Below are 22,749 nucleotides of genomic sequence, written 5' to 3'. Positions count from 1 at the left end.
GAATAGGATGTCTATATTTGACAGTGATGTTGTTGATTGCTCTGCAGTCTACACACATTCTCCAAGTTCCATCTTTCTTAGGCACTAGAAGAACCGGTACAGCACAAGGGCTTAGGCTTTCACGAATGTAGCCTTTTGACATTAGATCACGAACTTGCTTCTCCAGCTCCTTTGCTTCTTCAGGGTTTACGCAGTAGGCTGGTCTGTTAGGCAATGGTGCTCCCGGAACTAGATAAATTTGATGTTCGATTCCTCTTATAGGCGGTAGTCCAGGTGGTATCTCCTCAGGAAAGACCTCTTTAAACCTTCCTAGTAATTCAAGCACTTCTGGTGATAGATCTTTCTCCTCTTGACCTGAAAACAAACCTTCCTTAAAGATCATTATTAGCACCTTGTCCTGTGAATTAATTGATTTCAAAACAGTAGAAGGTGTTATGTAAAGCTTGGTTTTGTTTGACTTAGCTCCCTTTGACATTGTTTGTTGCATTTCATGCACTTCTTGAGGGGTGAGTGGAGCTAGAGTATGCTTCTTGTTGTTGTGTGAGAAGGTGTAGTAGTTGGTTCAGCCATTGTGTAAAGTCTCCTTATCAAATTGCCATGGCCGTCCTAGAAGAAGGTGTCCAGCTTGCATAGGAACCACATCACACACAACTTGATCTGAATATTTGTCTATGGTGAATGGTATGGTGACTTGCTCGGAGATCCTTAGTTCAGCCTCATCATTGAGCCACTTAAGTCGATATGGATGGGGATGCTTTGTCTTTTGGAGACCTAGCTTATCAACCAAATACTTGCTGGCTACATTAGTACATGAACCACCATCAATGATTAAGCTACATACCTTGGAGTTTATGGAGCAGCGAGAGTGGAAGATATTTTCTCTTTGAATTGTTTCAGGATCAAAAAGAGTGCTAAGAGCCCTCCTTATGACTAGAAGCTCTCCCATCTCTGGATAGTCCACAATATCCTCCTCAGATTCAACACGTTCTTCTTCCTCATCTTGTGATTCATACTCTCCATTGGCTTTAAGGATCATTACTCGCTGGTTTGGGCACTCCCTTGCATAGTGTCCTTTTCCCTGACATTTAAAACAAGTAATATCACGAGATCTTTGGTTAGTAGGCTTACCTTGCTCTGGTTTGGTGACTTTTGATGCCTCAGGTGCAGCTCTTTTAAATCTCTGGTCCACATCAAGAGATTTTCCCTTGTCTAAAGGTTTTTGAGGTGGCGGTGTCCATGGAGTCTTACTGCGGGTAGTAGAAGCTGCCTTCCTTTTGATGTGTTGTTCAGCTTGGACTGCTAGGTGCAACAACTCTTCAAGATCATGATATGTTTGTCTTTCCACCTTTCTAGCAATCCGATCATGAAGACCATCTAGAAACTGCGCCATCAAGTTTTCCTCAGACTCTTCTACCTCCAATCTGTTTTTAAGAGATTCAAACTCTTCAAAGTATTCCACAACAGATTTGCTTCCTTGTGATAGCTTGCGGAACTTCTTTTGTAGCTCCCGGTGGTAATAAGCTGGGACATATCTCTTTCTTAGCTGAAACCTCATATCATCCCAAGTAGTGATTGGTGTATGTCTATGCCTCCTCGTCTCAGATACATCTCTGTCCCACCAAGCTAAGGCATTGTCGGTAAGTTGAGCAGCAGCTAGGGATACCTTTCTCTGCTCAGAATAGTTGTAGTAGCCAAAGATATGCTCCATACATCTTTCCCAGTCAATGTAAGCTTCAGGATTAACCTTTCCAGCAAATGTCGGCGGGTTGAGCTTAAGATCATAGCCTCCTTCTCTTATGTTGCCTTCATCTCGTCCTCTACCTTGTTGATAATGTCTCCTTGGCCTGTGGTGTTGATTAAGATCTTGATATTCTTCCTCTAAATCAGACTGATCTCCATTATCAACCTCATGGTTTCCTCTTGGCAAGTTGCGAACTGGTGTTCTTGGTGCAGGTGGGGGTTGTTCAATTCGTGTCATGCGATCACCAAGCGTTTGGAGTTGGGTTTCAATAGCTGCAAGCATCTCAGCCATGTTCACCTCTCCTCCTTGTTCTCCCATAGTTCAAATCGTTTATGTAAGAGTAAGAAAAAGAGATCAAGTGCACAAGACGTCGAAAGGTCCAAAAACTGACGAATCTAGAAAACAGATCTGAACAAATTTTTTTTTTTTTTTTTTTTTTTTTTAGAAGATGAACAGTCAAAATAGAACAAAGACACACGAAAATAACAGATCTAAAAGTGAAAAACGAACTGAAACAAAATGAACTGAAACAGACACAAACTGAAGCAAACAAAGGAAAACAAACTGAAACAAAAGGGATAGATAACACCTGATTTGGAGCGTTTAGCTCTGATACCAGATGACGTAGGAACCTGGTGAGGGAACCCACGTGGATAGATGGAAATAGGCAAATGGTTGATAACACTGTTCTGCATATTCGTTGGATGATAGATGGAATGCAGCGAAGAGATGGTGAATAGACAAATGGTTGATAACGCTGTTCCGTATATTCGGTAGCAGTGGAAGATGAAGGGATAGATGGGTGGATTGAGGGACGCCACACAGATCTGTGAAAGGATCTATGATAAGTCAAATCTCAGTCTTCAAGGATTCACACACAAGAAGAAGGAGAAAAGGGTGGTTGCTTCTATCTCAGAAGATAACCTAAGAAAACTCTCATTTTATTTCATAAAAACTTGAAAGGTTACAATGCTGAGAAGGGACCTTATATAATGATCCAGCAGCGGGGGACCTTCTAGGGTTGAAATTTATTACAAATAAAAGGACTAAACTTGAAAAAACAACAGACTCGATTTTAGGACTTAAATAAATAAAAGACTCATAAAGACCCAACGGTCGAATCCTGCCAACAAGAAAAAAACGACCATTTATTATTTGAATTCAAACACTTACCTTGATAATAGCTCTCATGCACGCTCCAGCCCTTCATTGATTGCTTCGGAAATGATGAAAAGAAAGGGTTCTTTAATTCCTTGTAGAACTGGCAAGAATGATGCTTGTGGAGTCTTCTCTTTCGAATCTTCTAGTTCAATGAGAGTAATTAGACCCGCAATTGACTTGTTGAATTGTTCCCTTAAGGTTCTTGCTCCCAGCCTTGTCATAGGTTTATGTATCATTGTTGGCAGAACGGGTTCTTCAGGAAATGGTAGAACGGGTTCTTCAGGAAGTGGAAGAACGGGTTCTTCAGGAAATGGCAGAACGGGCTCTTCCGGAAGTTTACTATTGATGTCCTCATCATTTGTAAATGGATATACATTAGTATATTATAGAAAAAACAACTATTTTCTATAACTAAAAGTTTATTTCTTTACTTTTATATATTGTTTTTACTTACGAAAAGAACTAAATATATGTTCTTTGTTAAATTTTATTTTATTTTAATCACTTTGAACTCATCTACATCTATTTTTTTTAACTAAAAGTGTATCTATTTAATGTTTTTTTTTTTCAATCAAACAATTAAAAGGATATTTTTCGGTTAGATGTCCAAACCGAAGGGAAATGATATACAAAAGAAACTTCAGAGATAAGAGAACACGAAGCACAGGCAAGACAATCTGCCTTCGTATTTGACGCCCGCGGAATACAAGAGATGGAGAACAGTGGGAAACACTCTAGCGAGTTAAACTCATCGAGCAAGTTGGAGAAGGACGGCCAATAGTCAGAAGACTGCACCATAGTGAGTAACTCAGCATAATCAGTCTCAAAACATTGACAAACGATCCCTTCAACATGTATCCGCTCAATAGCTCACAACAACGCTTTTAACTACGAACGCAGGGGGAGGGGCCCTGTTTTAGACATCTGGCCCCCAACAACAACGTTCACTCCTCACCAACGCAACACCACCAGCCCAATCATGAATGCACATTGGTTGCTTTCCAAGAACCATCAATCTGACAACGAGGTGAAGAAACCTGGACATCTGAATACGAAGATGGAGCTGACATGACTAACGTAAAAGAGAGCGCCTATTCCCAGGCTAAATTATCGCCCAAAGTCTGAGTAATTATATCATTCGCCTCTATCTCTTAACCTTGATTTTTTTTTAAATGGCCTTCCAGATTGCCCATAAAATCCATGGTAATTGAAGAATTTGATCAGGATCACCCTATTGTGAGGCGTCCTTCCAGAAAACAAAATCCAAATTCGAGTTCACCGACTCATATGGTAAACCCCCTGACAAGACCGGAGTTAGAGATAAATCTCAAACTTCACACGAACGAGGACAATCAAAATTAAAACATGATTAATAGTTTCAACTGTAGAGTCGCATATTTTACATCAAATATCAAACTGGACACTTCGCTGTATCTATTTACTTACTAAAAATATTTACTTTATATTCTTTGATAAATTTAATTTTATTTTAAAAATTCTAAATCCGCACATCGGACGGATTCTAATCTAGTTTAATATAAAATTTGTTTATAGTCATTTGACCAAATCCCCGATTTGGTTTAACTAGGACCTAAGCTCATCTTTTTTTTCTAACTAAATTTGAAATAATCATTAAAAAATAAGTAAAATTTGGAAGAACAATTAATAGAATAGGTAAATAGAATCCGCAAAGGAAAAGAAAAAATAGTATACTGTGTATTTGTTTTGTTTTTTTTGTGTGTGTATTAATATAAAACACATGAACTAAATGTGAAAGCAAAAAATAATCTCTCTTCTTTCGTTTTTCTTCCAAATAAAAATTCACAAGTGAAACAATGATAATATGTCCCATTTAACGCCCGGAAGTGGTAGAGGAAATTCTCTATACGGTTCCGGCCAATTCTCTTAAACGATTTACATCTACTTGAAAATGTTGGAATACTGTTATACATTCAAGATTGAGGTATGGGTGGCGACCAGATGAGACCATGGTCTCGTCGTGGGAAAGATTTTTAGCAATAGATATTTATAATTTGTCAAATTATCTACAGTTTTAAATAGAAGATTTATTCAGATATCATATGAAACGACTTAACCCGTTTTTTTAATAATAAATAAATAATCCTAAATATTTGTTTAAATATTCAAAAACTCAAATCACAAAATAAGCAGCGGAAAATACCAATAATAATAAATCAACAATTACCAGATTCATAGACTAAAAACTAGCAACTTAAACCATGGTTCTAACATCAACATTCCAATTTTAATTGTTAGAATTAGCGGAAGATTTGAGTAGTTTGGTAGAATAAAGAGAGAGAGAACGAGAAGAACAAAGAGAATATGAGAAAATAGAATCGGTTCCACTAGAATAGTCTCTTACAATTGTAGGTATACATCTTTAAATAGAGAATAGAAGTAGGGCAACCCCTTAAGACTAAATTAGAAACTAAGGATAGCGACATGTCCTTGTCTTGTGAGACATGTGACTTCTTCTTCCTCTCCTATCCCAACGGCTAGAATAGATATTTCTAGACTCTCTTGATGGGCCGAGCACATACACCTCTCTTCTAGTCACCATACTCGGCCCTTATGATGGTAGGCCTGATCTGGTGTCCGTACAGTACGGACGGTACGGTCACAACCTTGATCAATACTCCCCCTCAAGCTTAGCCGAATGCAATGGCTAAACTTGGAACCCGTGAAGCATTACGTCATTAAAAACCTTGGCTTAGAAACCTCATGGGACAAAACTAAGTCAAGGGAAAAAGAGTGTGATGTCCACGGATTAGAGGTCGATCAAGGTTGTGTGATGTCTACAAGCCCAAGTTTGTTGTGAATGTAGTTACAAACCTTGGGACACGCAGACTTGGTGAATATGTCGGCCAATTGATCTTGACTCCTAGTGTGACACGGCAATACCACTCCTTCTTCAATCTTCTCATGAACTTTTTGACAATCAACTTCGATGTGCTTGGTCCTTTCATGGAAGACATAGTTTGTGTCTATATGGATCGCAGCCTCGTTGTCGCAATGCATGGTGATCGGTTGCTTTGAGTCGACGCTAAGATCCTTGAGCAATCCCTTTGAGTCAATTCGTTTGTTAGCTTCCTCATCGCTTGATACTCAGCCTCGGCACTTGAACAAAACACCAATTTTTGCTTCTTTGATTTCCATGTGACTAGGTTTCCACCAACGAACGTACAATACCTAGTAGTTGAATTCCTATCCAAGGTATCTCCAGCATAGTCAGCATCACAATAGCCCACTATCTCGGTGTTATCATTCTTTCCCATCCATATGCCTTGACCCGGGCTTCCCTTGAGGTAACTTGGGATTCTCTCGACCATGCTCCATTGATACTTTGTTGGTGCCTTCATGTGTTGACTAACCTGATTCACAACATAACATATGTCAGGTCGTGTAATTGTAAGGTATATTAACTTACCTACAAACCGGCGGTAACGTGTGACATCAGTGAACGGCTCGTCCATAGGATCTCGTGGTTTGCCTTCTTTGGCCCGAATGCTCTCCCCCTTTCGCTTGAGCTGGTAATCCTCATCGAGTTGAGTAGAAGCTGGGGATACACCAAGCTTCCCTGTTTCATCCAAGAGATCAAGAGTATACTTTCTTTGGAAAAGGAAGAGTCCCTCCGGAGAACGACAGATCTCAATTCCTAGGAAATATTTGAGCTCGCCAAGGTCTTTAATGTCAAAGACAGACTTGAGGGATTGTTTAATGTCATGAATACCATCCTTGTCATCCCCGGTCACAATGATGTCGTCGACATAGATTAGAACCACAACAAGGCCACAGGAGGTTTTAAGAGTGAAGAGGGTGTGATCAGCCTCCGACCGCCGAAACCCGTGACCTTAAGTGTGGAGCTCAGCTTATGATACCAGGCGCGTGGAGACTGTTTGAGACCATAGATGGCCTTACGAAGCCGCAAGACTTTCTCGGGAGAAACTATGTTTCCAAGACCCGGAGGAGGCGTCATATATACTTCCTTGTCCAGTTCGCCTTGAAGAAAAGCATTCTTGACGTCCATCTGCCACAAGTCCCATGTGAGATTGACCGCTAGAGATAACACAACCCAAACCGTGTGAAGTTTGGCCACCGGTGCGAAGGTTTCCGTATAATCGGTGCCATACGTTTGGGTGAAACCTCGTGCGACCAGTCGAGCTTTGTGTCGTTCAATAGCGCTTTTGCTCAAGTATGTGATGGTGAACACCCATTTTGAGCTAACCGCCTTCTTGCCTTTAGGGAGATCGGCTTCATCCCACGTTTGATTCCGGATCATGGCACCAGTTTCGTCATCGACCGCGTCTAACCACACTTTGTGGTCCTTAGCCTCGTCATAGGTCTGAGGTACCCAGTTAGCATCAACTTGGCCGAAGAACGCTTGATGTTCAGTCGGTAACAGCTCAAGTGAAGAAACAGCCTGGATAGGATGAGCGACGGCTTGGCTATTGTAGTAGACGCGCTTTGGAGATTTAAGACGTTCACTCCGACGCAGGGCAGGTTGTGTGGGCAGCACCGCATCTTGTAACTCACTAGTGTCTCCGTCCGTGTTGGTTCCATCCAAGTGTTCCTCGGTAGATAACAGAGGGGCACCATGGCCGCCAGCCATGGCAGGGCTAGGCTCAGTAGTAGCATTATCCGGGACTGAGGCATCCTCCGGCTCATCATCATGTTCTGGCCCCTCCTCGGTAGATGTTGGATTTGGCTCGGGCCGCACATTACTTGTCGGTGGAGACAGGTTACCGAGATGTTCTAGGAGAAACTTAAAGTTAGAGGCCTGGTCATTAGGTGAGCTGGAGAGATCCTTAAGGCTGTTCCAATCCTTTTTGTCAAAATAGCCAGCATTCTCCATGAACCGTACGTATCGTGAGACATATAACCGACTTGTAGTTGGGTCATAGCACTTGTACCCCTTTTGAGTGGTAGAATAACCAATGAACATGCACCGTGTACTCTTAGCATCAAGCTTGCTTCGTTGTTCTCCAGGTACTAACACAAAACAAACACAGCCAAAGACGCGTAAGTGATCTAAAGAGGGTTTAAATTTGTTTAATACTTCAAATGGAGATAAGTCATGAAGAATTTTGGTCGGTGTCTGGGTGATCAAGTATCATGTAGTCATCACGGCATCACCCCAATATCTTTTGGTAACATTCGAATGGAACATCATGGATCTTGCGACCTCCATAAGGTGTCGGTTCTTCCTCTCTGCCACACCATTTTGTTGAGGCGTATATGGACAGCTAGTTTGTTGTAGTATGTCGTGCTTAGATAGGTGTTCTTTGAACTTGGAACTTGTATATTCTCCACCACTGTCAGATCTCAGTACCTTAATTTTGGCATTGAAATGATTAGTAACAAAATTTTGAAAATTGACAAAGGCATCAAATACCCTATCTTTAGATGGAAGCAAGGTAACCCAAGTATATTTTGATTTTTCCTCAATAAAAGTCACAAAATACTTGTTATTATCCCTATATAGGCCTGGTGATGTCCATACATCAGAATGAACTAAATCAAAGAAATGCTCATAGATAGTATTTGATTTAAGAAAGATAGACTTGCAATGTTTTCCAAGGATACAAGACTCACAACTTGAGTTATCAAAATAAATATTAGGAAACATTAAACCAAGAGCACGTAAATGTGGGTGACCTAGCCTAGCATGCCACACCATATTCGAACTAACAACAAAACAAGATTTTAAGAAGTAGATAGGTTTGGTGAGGTTTTCTCTAGGACATAGAGATCTCTACTTGCTTGTCCTTCTCCAAGAACTTTTCCAGTCTCAATATCCTGAAAACAAACACTATTAGGACCAAATATAGTATAACAATTCAAATCATTAGTGGCCCTCTTAACCGATAAAAGGTTGGAAGTAAAAGTAGGCATAAAGAAAGCTTTTGAGGTTTTATCAAAAAGTTTCAAGTCCCCTATCCCTTTTACTGGTATCTGTTCTCCATTAGCAATAATAACACTTCCTAAGGCCGGTTTTATATTGTTAATTAGACTAGGGTTACTAATCATGTGATGAGAAGCACCCGAGTCAACAACAAGAGACCTACTTGGTTTAGAAGCAAGAAAAGAGGTACCAGAATCTTTGAGTGAGGCAATGGACCGAATGAGTGCCTCTATGTCAGACTTCCTCACCACCTCGAACAACCATCAGCCAAGAACTTCCGTGCAACCGTCTCCATGACCCGCACTCCTACGACCGATCTATAGAGGTCACCTATAGGTGATAGACTCACATTCCAGGCATCGTATGCTCTTGACTTTTGGACTTTCTTTTACTCATAGGTCTCGACCTTGAGTTTTATTGTCATCGGGCCTAAGCCCGCATGCTATACTATATAAGGAAATCCAATATTCAACTCTCAGGTTGCGAACCTACAGCGCGCCCCCGGATCGCATCCAAATTCAATATACCAGTCATACTCACAAGCCACAAAGTCTTAGAATATGACGGTACTAGGAGAGCTTAAGTCCCTCAAGAGTCGTTCAGGACCAACTGTCCTTAGAGCAAACAATTATGATCACGTATGAGTCCTATCCCTAACAAGGTTTCTCTCCTGTGGTTCGCGTAGAACATCAAAATGTGCTACCAACCACATATTCCCTCACTGGAATACCTCACGACCACACAATGATCATCAACATTCCACAAAGGCGCCACTAAGGCCAACAAATGTCCTAAACAGGACCGCCACAAAGGCCAAACAAATGTCCTCAACAGGACCGCCACAAAGGCCAAACAATTGTCCTAACAAGGAATGCCACCAAGGCCACACATCCCAAAGGATTGTCACGAAGACTACCTATCACGAAGGACCGTCATAAAGACTAATCGTCCCGAAGGACCGTCAAAAAGACCACAAATCCCAAAGGATCGCCTAAACAGGCTACACATCCCAAAGGACTGTCATGAAGACCATACATCCCGAAGGACCGCCTAAACAAACAACATTGGCTAAAAAGCCCGCCATTAAGGCCACACACTTGGCTAAACAACCCGTCACAAAATCCACATAATTGGCTATACAGCCAGCTACAAAGGCCACACAATTGGCTAAACAGCCCGCCACAAAGGCCATACACATCTCGCAAGACCGTCACACATATGACTCAAAAGTACAACACAAAAGTCATCCAAGCCCCATGAAGTCTCACAGCCGCTAAGAATGGACAAATTCTAACTCCCCTAAAACTTTCCATTTTTAGCACTTTCCATTTCTTGAAACTTTCCACTTTTAGAAACTTCCCTCTTTTAGCACCAACTTCGCGGAAATCTCATATCCCAAACACCACCTCGTTTTGGTACTTAGTCGCACAACCAACCTCCCCTAAGAGACCAAGTGACAAGAGAGATGGGCTGGAATACTCCATTCCCGCTCCAGCCACGGACAGCACATAGGACAAGGCTAGACAAGCTGAAGTCGCGGCCAGCTTCTCAAACCACTTCTTGAACCTTGCCTTCATCCTCGCCTCTGGCTCTCAAGTCAGCTCCTCAAAAGGAGTCTCATCAGAGGAACCTTCTTCTTCTGAAGTTCCTTGACTATCCTCTCGAGAAACCTCACCGGTCTCACCTCCAAAGTCATTTTAGGCTGAAAATCCTCAGGAATCTTAACCAACAACTAATCATCCTTGCGGAGACACTTCCAAAACGTAGACAAATGGGAAACCTTATGGAACGCGCACATAACATCAGGCAACTCCATCCAATATGCCACCGGTCCCACCCGCTCAATGACCCTGAACGGACCCATATACCTCGGACTCAACTTAGTCTCTGTCAATAACATGTATGGACCCCGTAACATGGCCATCTTTAGGTACACTCTGTCTCCCACCTGAAACTCAAGATCTCTCCTCCTCTTATCGGCATAACTCCTCTACCGATCCTAAGCTTCCTTCATGTTCAGCTTCAGAACCAGAATCTTCTCCGAGGTATCCTAAACAAAACTTGCACCATATATGCTCCTCTTTGCCACCTGAGTCCAGTATAATGGTGTATGACATGGGCCTCTCATACAACGCCTCATAAGGAGCCATCCCAATACTCACCTGGTAACTGTTGTTGTAAGCAAACTCTACCAAGCTCAGGTGACCTGCCCAATGGCCACCCATTTCCAACACACATCCTCAGCAAATCCTCCAGCGTCTGGATCGTCCTCTCTGACTGCCCATCTGTCTGGGGATGATAAGTTATACTCATATGCACCTTAGTGTCCATATCTACCTAAAGTGCCTTCTATAACCCCGAAGTGAACTTGGAATCCTTGCCAGACACTATACTCGCTGGCACCCCGTTCAATCTGACTATATCCTTCACATACTTCTTAGCCAAGACCGCTGCTCCATCGGTCTTCTTGATGGCTAGAAAATATGCCAATTTAGTCAAATGGTCTACAATGACCCAAATCGCATCATCGGCCCGAGACACTGGCAATCCTACCATGAAGTCCATCGTGATCATGTGCCACTTCCACTCTGGAATGGGAAGACTCTTCAGCAAACCTCACGGAACCTGATGCTCAGCCTTCACTAGCTGGCAGACATCGCCCCTCGCGACCCAACTAGCTACATCTTTATTCATCCCGACCTACTGATAGTACCACTTGAGGTCCTGGTACATACTCGCATGAGCCTCCCTCCTAATCTCCTGCCTCAACTTCTCATCTTTGGGCACACAGATCCGACTGTGCCAAGTATGGTACCATTGGCAGAGACCTGAAGCTATGAATCAACAACACTGGAGGCATTCACAAGTCTCACATCCTTCTCCTGAGCCAGCCGCACTCTGCTCAAAAGATCTGCTCTATCAGCCGCCTCCAAACCCAACGGCTCCTGCGGGATAGCACACAAGCTCAATGCACTGATCTCTCCTACCAGAGACTCCATATCATGCTCCTGTGCCAAAGCCGCCCGCTTTCGACTCAAATCATCTGCAACCAAGTTAGCCTTACCACGGTGGTAGGCTATCTCCATATCATAATCTGCCACCAACTCCATCCACCGCCTCTATCACAAATTTAGCTCAGACTGAGTGAATATATACTTCAGGCTCTTATGATCTGTAAACACCTGCACCTTCGCATCATAGAGATAAGATCTCCAAATCTTTAGGGCGAAAACTACAACATCCATCTCCAAATCATGAGTAGGATAATTGTCTCCAAATCACCTTCCCATACTGCATCAACACAACCCCAAACTAACTATGGATGCATCTGTATAAACCACATAAGGCTCTCCCTGCTTTGGCAATGCCAACACTGGCGTAGTAGTCAACATCTCTTTCAGGCTTGCGAAACCCTCCTCGCACTCCTGTGACCAAACAAAAGGAACATTGTTCCCTATTAACTTAGTCATCGGTTGTGCCTTGCTCGCAAAACCCTGCACAAACCTCTTGTAGTAACCTGCCAACCCTAGAAAACTCCTAATCTCTGTGGCATTTTGCGGTCTAGGTCAATACTTGATGGCCTGGATCTTCTCTGGATCTACAGAAACTCCTCCTGCAGACACAATGTGACCCCGAAAACCCATCTCCCGCAGACAGAAACTACATTTGCTCAACTTTGCATACAACTTCTGCTCCCACAGCTTTTCAAGAACTGCTCTCAGATGCATTGCATGCTCCTCAGGACACTTAGAATAAACCAGGATGTCGTCGATGAAAATGATGACAGACACGTCCAGAAACTCCTAAAACATGATGTTCATCAGTCTCATAAACGCTGTTGTCGCGTTAGTCAAACCTAAAGGCATCATGACAAAATCATAATGCCCATACCTCGTCATGAATGCAGTCTTCCTCACATCTGCCTTATTTATTGGAATCTGATGGTAACCCGACGCTAGATCAATCTTGGAGAACCAAGTAGCACCTCTTAACAAACCCTCTGGTTGCTTCTTCAACTCTACTAGACTGATAATCAAGTATGCCAGCATCAACTCACCAACACCTGAACATCAACACCTCTTGTCCGTCCAAGAACTTCTAATAACTTGCCTCTTAGGGAAACTTCCACAAGATAGCTTGTTCCAAAATAGCTTTTCTGCTTGGCAATTCTCCATCGCAAATCATTAATACGAGCGTAATAAAACAAACATGTACCATATGTTCGCTTTGCACCTCATCAAATGCTTTGCAAGCCGCCAACTCAAACCACTTGACCTACTTCCCACGAGTAAGCTTACAAAATCCTTCAACCTAGCAACCTCGTCCATCTCCAAAGAACTTCAACCACCATCATCACAAAGATTAGTTTATGCCGCCTCAAGGGCTTCTCATAAACTTTTGCACCTGGTATTCATGCCCTTCCCGGATCAACCCTACCAAAATGATCATCACAACTCTGGCCCCACCAGACAGCATAACTAGAACCCGAGACTAAACCACCATATATCTCGCGAGGTCTACATTCACTCGTTATGCTTATACTCACGTCCTAGACATTGCTTGCTCCCAAATCATCCACCCTTAGGTCGCAACCTTCAAGCCATACTGATCTCACTCTTGCACCACAATCCTTGAGATCTTGGTATCAGGGGAACTATTCATCCCCTCTACAACTCTTAGGGCCCACAACCCCTCGAGCTATCAATATCCAGGGGAATCACCATTCCATCAGGAGCAACAAGCCTTAACGTCTATAAACATCTCTCGGCCATAAGTAGAGCTGAGCTTGTGGTACCACGCCCTCGGAGATTGTTTGAGGCCGTAGATCGCCTTGTGGAGCCGGAGAACTTTACCCGGAGCAACAATGTGCTCTAAACCCGGTGGAGGATGCATGCAGACTTCCTTGGTCAGCTCCCCCTAAAGAAAGGCGTTCTTGACGTCCATTTGACAGAGCTCCCAAGAGAGGTTAGTGGCCAAGGACAAGACGACCCGGACTGTGTGGAGTTTGGCCACTGGAGCAAAGGTGTCCGTATAGTCATGCCCATAGGTTGGAGTGAAGCCACGTGCAACCAAGCGGGCTTTGTAGCGCTCGATTTCTCCAGTGCAAAGGTATTTAATAGTGAACACCCACTTGGAGCTGACAGCCTTTTTACCTTTAGGGAGATCGGCCTCGTCCCAAGTTCGATTCCATATCATAGCCGTCGTTTCATTGTCCACCGCATCAAGCCACTCCATATATTGCTTAGCTTCCTCGTAGGTTTGAGGAACAAAGTGCTCATCAAGCTTACCGAGGAAGGCAGCGTGATCCGAGGAAATAAGGTCAAGCGAACACACGGCCTGAATAGGGTGGGCGACAGCCTGATTGTTGTAGTAGACTCATTGATTCATTAACCTTTCACTACGCCGCAGTTGTTTTAAACGTTCACTGCACCGAAGTGGTGGTGGAGATGTTGATGGTGTGGGCTGGCCTAGCCTAGCATGCCACAGTGAATTATTATTATTAGACGAGAGACAAGAGGTAAAAGAGATTGAATTAGAGGGACTTTGTGAAGTCTTCTCTAAGATATAAAGATCTCCGGTTCCATTCCCTTCCCCAAGTATCTTTCCGGTCTTAATATCCTGAAAATGAACGCTATGAGGACCAAAAACAGTATAGCAATTCAAATCATTAGTTGCTTTCTTTACCGATAGGAGATTAGAGGTAAAGGTTGGCATGTAAAACGCTTTAGAGTTTTGTTCAAACAATTTCAAGTTACCAGCCCCTTTCACAGGAATTCTATCTCCATTAGCAATAACAACATTACCTAGAGCCGGTTGAATATTGTCTAATAGACTCGGGTTGCTAATCATATGGTGAGAAGCCCCCGAGTCAATGACAAGCATTTTACGAGGTTTAGAAGCAAAGAAGGTGGTACCGTAATCTTTGAGTGCAGCGATGGACTTAATGAGAGCCTCCAAGTCTGACTTCCTCACAAAGTCTCCGTAGGATGTGGTCATAGCCATCATCTCTCCCTGGTTCACCGTTCCGGGTGCTTGACCACTTGTACCTTCATGCGATAGGTTCGCCTTAAACTTAGCCGGCTTGAGATGTGGGTGATGGATCCAACACTTGTCCTTCACGTGACCTTTCTTCTTACAGTGGTCACATACCACAGTCTTCCTCTCATCCGGCCTGTATACTCCCTTGTTAGCGGTAACCAGCTCACCCTTTCCACTAAAGAGACCGAGGGACCCTTGTTCTTTTTGAACTTGAGCACATACGTCATCGAGAGTGGGAAGCTTGTCACCGCGGAGTATGTGCTTAATGAGATCGTTGAAAGCAGGGTTGAGGGTGAGAAGCAAGCCAAAGACTTTGTCTTGCTCCTTCCTTTCGTTCAGAATCGCCGGATCGATGGTACTCGGCCTGAGCATCTCGAGTTCGGCCCATAAAGACCAAAACTTCCCAAAGTGCTTGGTAAACTCCAAGTCTTCTTGATGAAGACTGTTAATAGTTTTTTTAACTTCAAACACACGGGTTAGGTTTGTAACATTCCCGTACACATTAGCTATCGTGTCCCATAGTTCCTTCGCCGTCTCACAATATGAGTAGGCTTCTAAGATGGGCGCGTCTAGCGAGTTTTGGAGGATAGCAAGCACGGTCTGATCTTCTTGGAAACATTTGATTTCCTTTCGAGCTCAGCATCCTTGTCTTCTTCCTTTTCTTCTTTGTTGTCTTCTTTGTTGGCTTTCTTAGGGAGTTGGTTTGTTTCAACATGAATCCAGAGTCCCCGGCCACTAAGAGCGGTCTTCGTTGTTCTTTTCCACAAGATATAGTTAGCGCCTTTGAGGACTACCGGAGTAACTATCGGCTTTGCGGCTTCCATGGCGAGAGAGAATATAGTTTTCTAGAGAGTAAAAGAACAGAGTAAGGAGAGAGTGAGTTTAGAGAGTGGTGAAACGAAAAACTTGCTATGATACCATGTTAGTTTAAGCGGAACAAGAGTGAAGAATTGTGAGTTTAGTATGGTAAGAGTAAATCGTTGAGAGAGTAGGGAAGAGATAAGGTTGAACAAAGAGAATGAAGAAAAGAGATTCTATTAGAATAGTTGTATTACAAGGTCGGCTAGAAGCCTTAAATAGAAAATAATACTATGGCTACACCTTTTACAAGCTTGATAACGACACAAAGAGAGAGAGAGGATGATTCCCTATAGTGATAGTGACATCTCGAGGTTTCCCTTAAGGAAACATGTGACTCCAACGGCTACAAGATGTCTTCTCGATCCTTCTCTTCTCTTGGGCCTTTGTAGAGGAGACACTCGGCCTCTTATTCATGTCTTGGTGATCGGGCTCATGGACTTGTACGGACGGTCCAACTCATAACCGTACAGACGGTTGTACAGACAAGACCGATCACACTCAACGTTCTCTTGCTCAATATTCAACAATAAACCAACAACAACCAACATGCACAGCGGAAACATACCAACAATATCAAACCAACATATCATCAATGAAGTAACATTCCTAACCAATCTATCCAACAACCTAACATAACTCTATCCAAGGTTCCATCATCCCAAACACTAAAACCCAACATCACAAAACCGAGACCCTAGATCATCCTCCTCTTCATTGCCATGATTCCACGTCACATACAAGCAATTGAGAAACCAATGTTTAACAAATAATAACCAAGCACAAACAAACCAGTAAAAACAGAAGTCAACCGCTGCTGACAGGAAGTGGTGTCGACCGACACTACCTAAGTGTCGATCGACACCCCCTACTTGGTGTCGACCGACACCTACTTGGTGTCGATCGACACCGGCCCTGCAACTCGTTTCTGCGCGAAGCCGAAAGTCAAAGATCTGTTTCCCAAATCCTCCAAATCGTCTGAAACTCATCAAAAACTCCTGGAAACTCATAGAATCCAACATCCAACCACAAAGACACAAGAATACAACACAAACAACAACAAAACAAGCAAAACAAAGGATTCTCAGGCTTAGATCAGCCATGGTCATGAAGTCACCTCTTTCTGCAGAAAATTCTGACCCAACATCGACGAATCCAACCCTTAGAAGCCTTCTCCTTTGTTCCTAGCACGAGATCTCCACTCCACAGCAAAAAATCTCTCAATCCAAGCCAAGAGACTCCCAAAACTCTCAAGAACACTCTCTAACACGTTTCCTCCTTTTTTCCAAACTCTCTGAAAACGGCCAGACTCTAAAACCCATGACCCTAGGTCGACTCCGCTTCTCACAGCTGCTCTTTCCACACCTCCGGATATCTGGTGCCTTCCCCTTTAATTACCTTGGTTTAGAGATTTCACTTAAACCAAACCGCTCAAATTTGACTATTTAAAACAATTAGGTCGAACCAAGAATTGCTGGTGTCGATCGACACTACCCTGGTGTCGATCGACACCCAACCCCAAAATCCCCAATTTTGGTTTGCAGATGTTAGAGATAGACATAAAGTGTCATCATCTCGAGGGGGAGAATTAATGAATCCCACATACAGAGGTGATGGAACAAATATAAAATTGTGTTCACACCCAAAATGAGTTTAGTCACTCATATGAAAGAGCATATCTTGAGGATTTGAAAAGTAATCATGTTGAGACAATAAGCGAAGATAATACTTTGAAATCTTAAGTATTATTACCCAAGGCAAAAAAAAGTATTTTAGAGATTACATGCATTATCTAGAAGATAAAATGCTTTGTAAAAATCTCGTTGTTTGGCATGACCGGTTAAGCCATTCCGGTTCAGTAGTGATGTGAAAGTATAATCAGAGATTTCAGAAGTGATTTTTATATGTGTGCTGCTTCGCAAAACAAACTCCATGTTTGTTATTAACTTGCAACATGGAGTTTGCGAGAGTATTTGGTTAATTGACAATGGTGGTGAAACCAAGCCAAGTAATTGACATAAATGACTCTATATGTTAAGTAATTTGCATCATGCCAATGATAATCATGAATACTCCCCATTACAATTTGTTTGGGTCAGAAAACATATATATTCCATCTAAATGTTTTATACATATTGAGTTGCCCCACCACAGCGATATAAGATGGGATTTGAAAAAAATGTTGGATATGAATATCTTTTAAAGATTGAATATCTCGAGAATTTGAGACTCGAGATGCAGAGACTGTTTCAGTGAGTCAGTCTTTCCAACATGAGGGGAAAAAATAAACAGCTGAAAAATATATATATTGGGAGAAATTATCTGGATCCTCATATTTTGAAATGTACGCTAGAAATTCAAAAAGATAATTTATTTGCAAATTTTAGCAAATATGCTTGAAAGCATTTTCTGACCTTAAGTGACAAAGTCACATATACCAGCTGTGCTCCAATTAATGTCCTAGAAGGATAAGATCAACTGCTAGTAAGTCTAAAGATCGCATGAAGTGTGATAGACTTATGATTTCAAATATAAGCATCATCAGAAAAAAGGAGCATAATTAATATGGCACCGCGGAAGCAAAGAGTTATGAAAAATTTCTAGAAGAGATGTAGACATGAATAAGAAAGAGATTCACGTACCTAAGAATCATAATGATAAGAAATCTCAACAAGTTGAGTCATGTCTAGAAAGAAAAGGAACCAAAAAGCAAATCGACGTTGTAATATGTTTGCATGCAGTGTTGCAGTTGATGATGTTATGGATAAAAAATCGAGGATCATAAACCGCAGTTAATAGAAACATTTATTCAAAAGTGTACACAGAATGATTGGTTAATCATTTAAAGAAGTAACTATGAAATAGTTCAAGTCTCTTAAAGAGATAATATTTGGACATGTAGTTTTTACACTTGAAAGTGTAAAATGAGTGGGACATAAGTGGATATTTATGAGAAATAAAATATGTGTAGTAGTACAATGATTCTCATAAAACAGTTATGAGAGATGTACTCTCTTTTGGTGGAAGCAACTATTTTAGATCCCAGACTTGATTCTGTCTATCCCTTAAAGGAATTATATTGCTAGAAGCAATTTTTTTTATCCCTCGAGAACGTTGTAAAAGCGAGAAAAAGTTTTATAATCTTTTGACAACTTTGGGGAGAAAATGGTGAGAATTTATCTCTAGGTGAAAATCCTGTATGTAGATCATTGTTGTTGATCTTAGGGATCTCATAGTGGGTTAAAAATAAATCGGGAACAAGCTAAGAGAAAATCTTAGGGTTGTGTAAATCCGAGATTGAACATTGACTATAATTGTGTTCAAGAAATATTTTCAACAAAGTTTGAGGATGTTGGCATTTGTTGAACCTCGTTAAAAGAAAAACTGTATGTGTCTCTTGTCTCTTCTGCACTTACAAGTGGTTCTTATTAAAAGAAAGCTACAAGAACAAGTGCAAAATATGTTGATGATGAAATATTATCTGATTTCCAGTGGAGATTTCCTTTACCAAGGAATATATGGAGAAATAATCAATGATAAAATATTACTCCTGAAAGATGGAGAAATCAGATTGTATAAGATCAGATATTTCATGAAATTTCTTGAGGTTACAGATTTGACATCTGATGAAAGAGATGTTATCTCATCATCTTACATAGAAAAATGGTTTGTAGTACCATACTAAGAAGAAGAGTTGAAAGAGAAAGTTTTACAAGGAGAGTATGAATAACTCCTATGTATAAGATTATTGTTTGGAAGATTGTATGAAAAAAAAAAGATTTGAGCTTCAAGTTCAAATAAACGGAAAAGGAATCTTCTAAGGAATCTAATATATGAAAAGGGTGCAAATGACTTGAAGTCCAATGACCCGAGAGAATATATGATGATCATATGTGTTTTATACACTAAAGCTTTGTTTTTAATAGTTCAGAAAAGATGATATATATGATCATAATGCATAACATGAAGATGATGCTTTCAGGGGGATAAATATGATCATAAGCATGGTTGTACTCTTTTTCCCTTATCATAATTTTTATTCCAATGGGTTTTTAACGAGACAACAAATAACACGCAAAAGATAAACACCTAAAAAGGAATATTATGATTCCAATGATTAAAGACTATCTTCTTCAAAGTCTTTGACATACATTGATGAGATCGTGAGAGACGAAGATAATGATAAAGATGAGTCATTTGCGTGGTCCATTAACAATTGAAGAATGGTGATGCACGTGTACCATAGTTCAAGTGAAGATTCAGAAGACATATTTACCAAGACGCTTTAAGCCACTACTTTCAAGGAGTTACTTCATCATATTGGATTGCGACATTTTAAAGATTTCAAGTGATGTACTCAAGAGGGGGAGTAAAAGCGTGCTGCACTCTTTTTCCCTTAACCATGGTTTTTCCCACTGGGTTTTCCTAATAAGGTTTTTAAACAGGCAGCATCTCATATGCGCATTTGGAATGACATTTTTATAATAGTCATCCAAGGAGGAGTGTTATGAATATTCTATATTGTATGGATGCCCATTATCGGCCCATTAGTAGATCTGATGTATAACCTAAAACCCGAAAGTTGTATTTCTATATATATGTTATATTTTATGGAGTAGAATAATACAATAGAACAATTCCCTAAACCTCTTGTTTTAACAGATTGACATTAATAACCATATTCAACATTAACAAAATACAAATTTGTGATTGCTATAATTTTCTCAAATCTCAATAGTCATATTACACCTAATATATATTTATATTTAATATAAAATTTATTTATAGTCATTTGACCAAATCTCCAATTTGGTTTAACTGTCGAGGACCTCCTTTTTTTTTTTTTTTTTTTTTTTTGTTCTTTTTCTTTCTGACTTAATTTGAAATATTCATATAAAAAAAGTAAAACTGAAATAACAAACAATTAGTAGAATAAGTAAACAGAATCTGTATTAGAAAAGGAAAAATAGTATATTGTATATTTGTGTAACGCTTGCGAACCGGAATCCCGGTTTAGGGGTTGCATCGATCGATGCATAGTTTGTTTTGTACGTAACGACTAAAGTGAAACGCATGTTTTTTGCGTTTTTGGGTTTGGAAACCCTGAGGCCGAATATTTTAGCTAATAACTCGCCACTTAGCTACCTTTTGGTCAATTTTGAGGAAGAAAAAAGTGAAGAAAAGTTCCTAAAAGTTTCCTTTGAGTTTGTGAGATTTTGTGATGTTCCTTGAGAGATCAGCTGGTGGGAGTAGAGATCTGGGTTTGAGGACGAGTTGGGCTTGCTGTGCTGTTGATTTTCGTGGTTCTAAAGTCAGAATTTTCTTGTTAACATGACCATGGCTTATCTGAGCATGAGATGTCTAAGTTCTTTATGTTTTTATGTGATTTAGGGATTGTTTTGCATTGTTTGTTATGAGTTTTGTGTTTCCCTATGACTGGTTTTGGTGTCGGTCTGCTCATGTTCGATTGGTGATGATGAGAGACGATTCTCGGTGAAGACGGCGTACAGGGATTGACGCTAGGGAAACTACATCGATCGATGCTGGGAGTGCATCGGTCGACGCGAGGCGCGATGCATCTAGATATTTGTAGAATTGTATAGGTCATTGCATGGGGTGCATCAGTCGACGCAAGGTGCAATGCATCGATTGATGCAAGACGTGCATCGGTCGATGCAGGGGGAGTTGCATCGGCTGACAAAAGGCGTGTCTTGGTCGATGTAGTTCCCAACTGACAACGCTTTGTGGATTGGTTGTTTATGTTTTATTGTGATGGTTTTTTGTGATTGAAGTTCTTATTCCTTGTGTGTATAGCCTAGTAGATGGGAGGATTGCCTCACTAAGTATTTAATTTATGGTAATACTTATGCCTCTCTTTTGTGTTGTGGCACATGTAAATGCAAAGTGTGATCGTGGAATCAGGGCACTGAAGAGAAGGATGTTCTAGAGGCTTGATTGATAGTGGTCTAGCTATTGTTAGGTTGCTAGAGTTGAGTTATTAGAACATTGTACAATGTTGGTGTTTGCTTCTTGACTTTCTTGGTTTTGGATTATTTATTTGTTGGATTATTTGACATTGTTTATGTTATACGCTGATGTTGAGTGATACTAGGTTGTTAGTGGGTACGGGACCACTACAGATTTATAATAAATAAAAAAGGAAGGGTTGTTTCATTTTGGTAATAGAGCCCTTATGGTTCTCAGTCTAGGGTTCACTGTAGCTTGTGCTTGATGTTTGGGATTGCATGCTAGAATTGATTATGTGATTTAGTCAATTGTGTGTGGCATGAGGTCTTATTACATCCTCTTCGAGCCTTCAGTGTTATTCCATGGTAAATTATATGTTGTGTTTGCGGTTTGTTTGTGTCCTTAGCCTTCTGTCTTTGGTAGTGTAGATGGTTAGAGGTGGAGCAGTTGCTGGTAGAGGTCGTGGATGTGGTCGTGGTCGTGGTTGTCGACGTGGGAGGGGCAAAGCCCCGACTGCTAGTGAACTTATGGACTAGAGTATGACAGTTGAGGGTGTCGGCGAGTCGTAGGCGTTTCAGGAGGGATCAGTGGGCGTGGCTGGTAGTGGTACAGATGAGGCTGTAGGAGCCAGTGGATCCGGTGGGGGCAGTGTCGATGCCGGATTGGCCGGTGGGGTTGGGCTTCCGGGTGTGGGAGTCGCAGCAGATGGAGCCCTTGGTCGAGATGATCGCATTGCAGACTTGTTGATGCAGGTGCTGGAGCACTTCGGGATAACTTGCAGGTCCGTTGCAGAGCGAGGAGTTACGCCTCAAGAGCGGAGCTGGTTAAGGCCATGGCTGAGATAGAGGACATGAGAGCTTAGGAGGTGGTAGCCAGGAAGGCTCAGCACCTCGGTGGTTCTAGCAAGGACGGTAAGCCTGCGCAAGAAACCAAGAGAAAGTGGGAAGCTACTCAGAGACTGAGTGGTGCGGGAGGCTACGAGTGCGGTAGCATTGACCACAAAGTGGTCAACTATCCGCAGAGGGTCGAGCAGCGGACAGTGACGGAGCAGCGGGCAGAT

At 41.6% G+C, this 22,749-nt stretch overlaps 1 protein-coding gene across 1 annotated transcript; it reads right to left on the bottom strand.

The window, feature by feature from the left end:
- Positions 1-13,742: 13,742 nt before the first annotated feature.
- Positions 13,743-15,688, bottom strand: LOC147948830 (uncharacterized). Its single transcript, XM_087468784.1, has 3 exons — positions 15,462-15,688; positions 14,511-15,228; positions 13,743-14,183 (listed from the first exon to the last, which is right to left on the bottom strand). The coding sequence occupies exons 1-3, from the start codon at positions 15,686-15,688 to the stop codon at positions 13,743-13,745; spliced, it is 1,386 nt and encodes a 461-aa protein (XP_087324910.1).
- Positions 15,689-22,749: the final 7,061 nt, after the last annotated feature.

This window comes from Camelina sativa, chromosome 2, assembly GCF_030686135.1.
Source record: "Camelina sativa cultivar CO46 ecotype springtype chromosome 2, ASM3068613v1".
Lineage (NCBI taxonomy): Eukaryota > Viridiplantae > Streptophyta > Magnoliopsida > Brassicales > Brassicaceae > Camelina > Camelina sativa.
This window is presented reverse-complemented; position numbering and strand designations above follow the sequence as displayed.

What these genes read in the sequence shown, in the direction of transcription:
- LOC147948830 (XM_087468784.1), bottom strand. Translation starts at nt 15,688, where the DNA reads ATGGAAGCCGCAAAGCCGATAGTTACTCCGGTAGTCCTCAAAGGCGCT. An exon ending in GTTTCCAAGAAGATCAGACC is followed by an intron (nt 15,229 to 15,461) that starts GTGCTTGCTATC and finishes CGAGATGCTCAG; the next exon opens with GCCGAGTACCATCGATCCGG. An exon ending in TTACCTCTAATCTCCTATCG is followed by an intron (nt 14,184 to 14,510) that starts GTAAAGAAAGCA and finishes TACAACAATCAG; the next exon opens with GCTGTCGCCCACCCTATTCA.